This window comes from Euprymna scolopes, chromosome 46, assembly GCF_053919585.1.
Source record: "Euprymna scolopes isolate OS-2025 chromosome 46, ASM5391958v1, whole genome shotgun sequence".
Taxonomy (NCBI): Eukaryota; Metazoa; Mollusca; class Cephalopoda; order Sepiida; family Sepiolidae; genus Euprymna; species Euprymna scolopes.
Window position 1 is genome coordinate 48,123,135 of NC_136527.1, and position 6,011 is coordinate 48,129,145.

The following is a 6,011-nucleotide window of genomic DNA, read 5'->3' on the forward strand; positions in this document are numbered from 1 at the left end:
AAACTAGTATTTATTTTTCAAGGGATTTTTTGGTTTTACAAGGAATTTATTTAACTTCTTAATTTTGTAGCGTCTACCCGGGAATTTATTCTGTCAGGACATTTGAACATTTCACCGTTTCCGGAGAGCTCCAAAAAAAAGACAAAAAAAGGCGTGGCGCCAAAATTCAAGAACTCTCTCGACCTCTTTTTTGCTTGGCACCCGAGAAGTTAAGACGCGTTACTGTCACGCTCCGTCGCTTGTGCGCAACAGCCGCAACACACTTGTGCTGATTTCCCATTGATGAAACAACACACAAAAAGAAAGAAAAACATTCTTATCTTTCCTTCAGCTCCTTACTCGACGCATTTCCTAAAAAAATTAATTTCCAACGTGACGTCAAGAAAACATTGAACCGGTCAAGAAGGATTTCTTTTCTTTATTTTCGGACTAAAAATAACACAAGTGAGATATTCCAGGCAAATAAATTCACATCTATTACAAAGAACTAAGTCTGATGATTTGTTTGTTTTTAATTGATTTTTCCAGATGTTTACTTTCGTATAAATGTTTTGAAAAATTAATCGTAAGTGAGATGCTCGTTGTTTTGCCCAGCGAGCACCCCGCTTCACTGGTGACCCCTCTTCTTCGTCAGACTTTGGCGGAACACGCAAGGAAGTGTGGATATCAATAAGGAAGAATTACCTATAATCACACAAGGGAAAATTCTCAGCGACTACGCGCACACCGAATGACGTACATGTCGACCTTAGCGGCACATCGGTTTTTCTAGGCATAAAGGATCTCACGGAGATTTTCTGCGATCATCGTTCTCTTCAACGCGTTCCCCACGATGGACAGTGAGGCGCTTCCTTCAACGACGGCTACTCAGGCTATTTTGAGGATTCCTCCTTTTTGGACGCACGATCCAACATTATGGTTCGCACACATAGAGGCCCAGTTCTACACGCAAAGGATTCTGAGCGATGTGACGAAATTCAACCACGTGGTGGCCGCATTAACGCATGAAGTAATGGCGGAGGTTTGCGACTTGATAATGGCACCCCCTGGATCGATCAGCTACGATTATTTCAAATCGGAATTGATTCGGAGGACAACCGATTCACAGCAGAAACGCCTTTGTCAACTTCTCGTAGAAGAAGAACTCGGAGATCGGAAACCATCGCAGTTACTCAGACGTATGAAGCTGTGGATGAGTGAGAACTCACTACCGCCGGACATACTTAAACAACTTTTCGTTAATAGACTGCCATCGAGTATTCAAACGATACTCGCCTCTTCGAATGACTCCACAACCATCGAGGAGCTAGCAGACCTAGCCGACAAAATTATGGACGTAACCGTTTCCATAGCCCCAGTTCACACGCACAGCTCTAACGATGCCCTGCCTAACGTCGCAAACCCCTCCACGGATATATGCAAGGAACTAGAGCGACAGGCTCAAATGATTCACGACCTGAGTGAACAGTTACGTGACCTCGAGCTCAAACCAAAAATGCATAAGCACCCCACTGAGCGAGTCCGTCCCCGGCGATTTAGCAGCACTCAGAACAGTGGTGGGCTCTGCAAGTACCACGCGCGTTTCGGTGAAAGAGCTTACCGATGCCACCAGCCATGTTCATATACGAAGAAACGTCTCTCGGGAAACGCCCAGGCCAGGCAGTAGGAGCGGCAGACACTCCTGGCAAGAACAACATTCGTCGCACCCTGTACGTGACTGATAGAACCACTGGTATACGATTTCTCGTTGATACCGGTGCGGAAGTCAGTATCATCCCTAAGAAGTTTGTGAAAGAGAAGCGTCCTCAATCAAACTTATTTCTACACGCGGTGAATCACTCCTCCATTCCTACTTACGGAGAGACATCGATAACATTAAATCTTGGATTACAGCGCGCACTACGTTGGGCCTTCATCGTCGCAAAGCTACCCGTTCCGATTTTAGGGGCGGATTTTCTGCAACATTTCGGCATCCTTGTAGATGTCAAACGCGGCAAACTCATTGATAACAACACTGGACGTTCTGTGCAAGGCATAATCAGTGGGTCGACCGAGATCAGCCCAGTTATACGTAAAGACACCACGGATCCGTATACAGATTTGCTGCGAGGTTTCCCGGAATTGACTCGTCCTACCTTTAACGGTGACAAAGTCAAACACGATGTCACTCATCATATCCAAACAAGGGGACCGCCTGTGAGCGCGCGCCCGCACAGACTTAAACCCAATCGTTTAAGGGCGGCTAAACAAGAATTTCAGCACATGTTGGATTTAGGCATTATTCGACCCTCTAATAGCAACTGGTCATCGCCACTCCACATGGTGCCAAAAAAATCAGCCGGCCAATGGCGCCATTGTGGGGATTACCGCGCACTTAACAGTCGCACTACTCCGGACAATTACCCTATTCCGCATTTGCAAGACTTTTCTAACTCGCTTCACGGAAAAACAGTGTTCTCCAAAATCGACCTTGTTCGCGCGTACAACCAGATTCCCGTACACCCAGAGGATGTTTCTAAGACTGCGATCACAACTCCATTCGGCCTTTTCGAATTCTTGCGCATGCCCTTTGGATTACGTAATGCAGGGCAATCTTTTCAACGCTTTATCGACGCAGTTTTGCGAGGACTACCATTCGTCTATGCATATATCGACGATCTCCTCGTGGCAAGTGCATCAGAATGTGAACACTTACAGCATCTGCAGCAGTTATTTCACAGATTGACAGATTATGGCGTTATTATTAACCCCCAAAAATGTGAGTTTGGAGTTTTCTCACTTTCGTTTCTCGGTCATTTAATCAACAAAGAAGGTATTCGTCCCCTTCCAGAGAAAGTCCAATCTATAGTCGATTACCAAGCTCCCACTTCACTTCGTAAACTTCGAGAATTCCTCGGTTTAATTAATTTCTATCGACGTTTCGTGCCCCATTGTGCTGAAATCGCTCAGCCATTAACCGTCGTACTCAGAAATAAAAACAAAAAAAATTAGACGATTACATTAAGCGAAACGGAATTACGTTCCTTCGATAGGGTCAAGCAGGAATTAACAGAAGCGACAATGTTGGTTTTTCCCCGTCCAGATACACGCCTAGCTTTATCCGTCGATGCATCCGACGTTGGCATTGGAGGTGTACTGCAACAATTAGTGGATAATACTTGGCAACCACTAGCTTTTTTCTCAAGGCGTCTTCAGCACGCTGAAACCAAATACAGCACCTTCAGCAGGGAACTTTTGGCCGCATACTGCGCAGTTAAACACTTTCGTTATATGTTGGAAGGATCCACTTTCACGCTTTTTACGGATCACAAGCCGTTATTACATGCTTTGCTTGCCAAGCCCGGAAAACACTCACCCAGGGAAGCTCGCCATTTGGATTTCATATCACAATTTACTGCGGATATCAAGTATATCAGAGAGAAGGAGAACGTAGTTGCAGATGCATTGTCGAGAATGCACATCGATGCCATTCAAGCGATTGACGAGATCGACCTCCACCAGATCGCCATCGACCAACGGGATGACGAGGAACTAATCGCTTACGTCACTCCGAAAATCTAACTTTCAAGCAAGTCCCAGTACCTTGTTCCAACGAGACAATATGGTGCGATGTTTCGAACGGTCATGAACGCCCCTATGTACCCCTTAAGCATAGGCGAGGTGTCTTCTTTCAATTACACAACTTGTCACATCTTGGCATTCGTTCCACGCAGAAGCTGGTGACTTCTCGTTTCATCTGGACAGCCATTAACCGAGACGTTCGCGAATGGACCAAGAGTTGCGTCTCTTGCCAGAAATCGAAAGTACAGAGGCATATTAAAAGTCCCCTTGCTACCTTCGCAACCCCTGAGGGACGATTTTAACACGTTCACATAGATTTAGTGGGTCCACTCCCACATTCGAGAAACTGCACATACTTATTGACTTGCATCGACAGATTCTCTAGATGGCCTGAAGCCATCCCCATCGCAGATATTTCCGCAGAAACTGTTGCCCGAGCCCTGGTTACACATTGGATATCGCGTTATGGTGTGCCTCACACCATCACAACCGATAGGGGCAGACAATTCGATTCCTATCTTTTTTCTGAGTTGTCTCGCCTACTGGGAATCAAACACATAAGGACTATCTCGTACTACCCGGCGGCAAACGGCATGATCGAGCGTCTGCACCGTCAGTTGAAAGCAGCTATTAGAGCGCATTCCGACCCTAACAGGTGGACAGAGTACCTCCCCTTCATTCTATTAGGCATTAGATCCACCATAAAAGCAGATATTGGCTTTACGCCTGCCAAAATGATTTACGGAACAACACTAACTCTTCCTGGACAGATGGTCACACCGACCACTCCTACACGCATGCCTGACCCAACAAGTTATACCTCTCGTGTGAAGGAATACTTGGCGAAACCTTTTAATGTTGCCCCGAGAACACAGAACACACGCACTCACGCCCCCAAAGACATACAATCGTGGACTCATGTGTTTGTTCGGAACAATGGAGGCACAGCTCGACTGCAAACACCGTATTCTTGTCCCTTTAAGGTATTGAAACGCTACTCAAAGTTTTTCGTTATCGACATTGACGGAAGACGAGATTCAGTCAGTGTTGATCGCCTGAAGAAAGCTATTCTGGATGACGATGTGCTAGCACGCAAACGGACACAAAACACTGCAGTTCAGAACGGAAACTGCGATTCACCAGTAAGTACAACTTCTACCAAATCGGGCAGATTAGTGCAACGTCCTCATCGATTTGCTGTGTATACCCAGTGACTTTTCCACTCTCTTTTGTTCGACATACTGTCTAGTAGGGGGGTATGTAGCGTCTACCCGGGAATTTATTCTGTCAGGACATTTGAACATTTCACCGTTTCCGGAGAGCTAAAAAAAAAAGACAAAAAAAGGCGTGGCACCAAAATTCAAGAACTCTCTCGACCTCTTTTTTGCTTGGCACCCGAGAAGTTAAGACGCGTTACTGTCACGCTCCGTCGCTTGTGCGCAACAGCCGCAACACACTTGTGCTGATTTCCCATTGATGAAACAACACACAAAAAGAAAGAAAAACATTCTTATCTTTCCTTCAGCTCCTTACTCGACGCATTTCCTAAAAAAATTAATTTCCAACGTGACGTCAAGAAAACATTGAACCGGTCAAGAAGGATTTCTTTTCTTTATTTTCGGACTAAAAATAACACGAGTGAGATATTCCAGACAAATAAATTCACATCTATTACAAAGAACTAAGTCTGATGATTTGTTTGTTTTTAATTGATTTTTCCAGATGTTTACTTTCGTATAAATGTTTTGAAAAATTAATCGTAAGTGAGATGCTCGTTGTTTTGCCCAGCGAGCACCCCGCTTCAATTTAGATGAATTTTTCAGTTTCTTCCAACGTGATAACAGTTTTCATTATAACTTATTTCCCCCCTGTGATTTTTTTTTACATTTAATCTCTTTAGTTAATTTTTTATCGTATAGATTAACTTTAGAATAATCTTTTAAAACAATCAAGAAATAATCGGAAATCTGTATTATAAAAAAATAAATAAAAATACGAAAAGGCGGCTATCAGTTTCAGCCATTAAATTGCATGTGCAACGAATTAGAGAATTAATAAAGATGAAACTTGTCATCTGTTCTCTCTCATGTAAATATTAAAATGTTAACGAAATAGAGAATTAATAAAGATAAATAGATGAATAAATAAAAATACGAAATAGCGGCTTTATAAACTATCCATTTCCGCCATTAAATGGCACGCATCATTAGAGAATTAATAAAGATGAAACTTGTAATATTTTCTCTCTCATATAAATATTAAAATGTGAAATATAATAATACTAATTTTATCCGTGATATTCACCAAATAGATCGGCTCTATTTCGAAATGATTTTTTTTTTCCTCTTCAATTTTGTTTTCTGCGAACTTGCTTTCTGTTCGTCATCTTGAATCTTAAGTTGAGCTTGTAAAGTCAATCATAGTTAAAAAAAAAATCGTTTCCTTTATAA

The 6,011-nt window shown here is 43.1% G+C and overlaps 2 protein-coding genes across 2 annotated transcripts; both read left to right on the top strand.

Annotated features, from left to right (window-relative positions):
- The first annotated feature begins 832 nt into the window (after positions 1–832).
- LOC145270115 (uncharacterized) lies at positions 833–1,666 on the top strand. Its single transcript, XM_080125718.1, has one exon. It carries the CDS (start codon positions 833–835, stop codon positions 1,664–1,666), a length of 834 nt encoding a protein of 277 aa, XP_079981844.1.
- A 2,488-nt stretch (positions 1,667–4,154) lies between these two features.
- Positions 4,155–4,775, top strand: LOC145270116 (uncharacterized). Its single transcript, XM_080125720.1, has one exon. It carries the CDS (start codon positions 4,155–4,157, stop codon positions 4,773–4,775), a length of 621 nt encoding a protein of 206 aa, XP_079981846.1.
- The last annotated feature ends 1,236 nt before the right edge of the window (positions 4,776–6,011 follow it).

Excerpts from the sequence above, each read along its gene's own strand:
- LOC145270115 (XM_080125718.1), top strand. The coding sequence starts at position 833 with ATGGACAGTGAGGCGCTTCCTTCAACGACGGCTACTCAGGCTATTTTG.
- LOC145270116 (XM_080125720.1), top strand. The coding sequence starts at position 4,155 with ATGATCGAGCGTCTGCACCGTCAGTTGAAAGCAGCTATTAGAGCGCAT.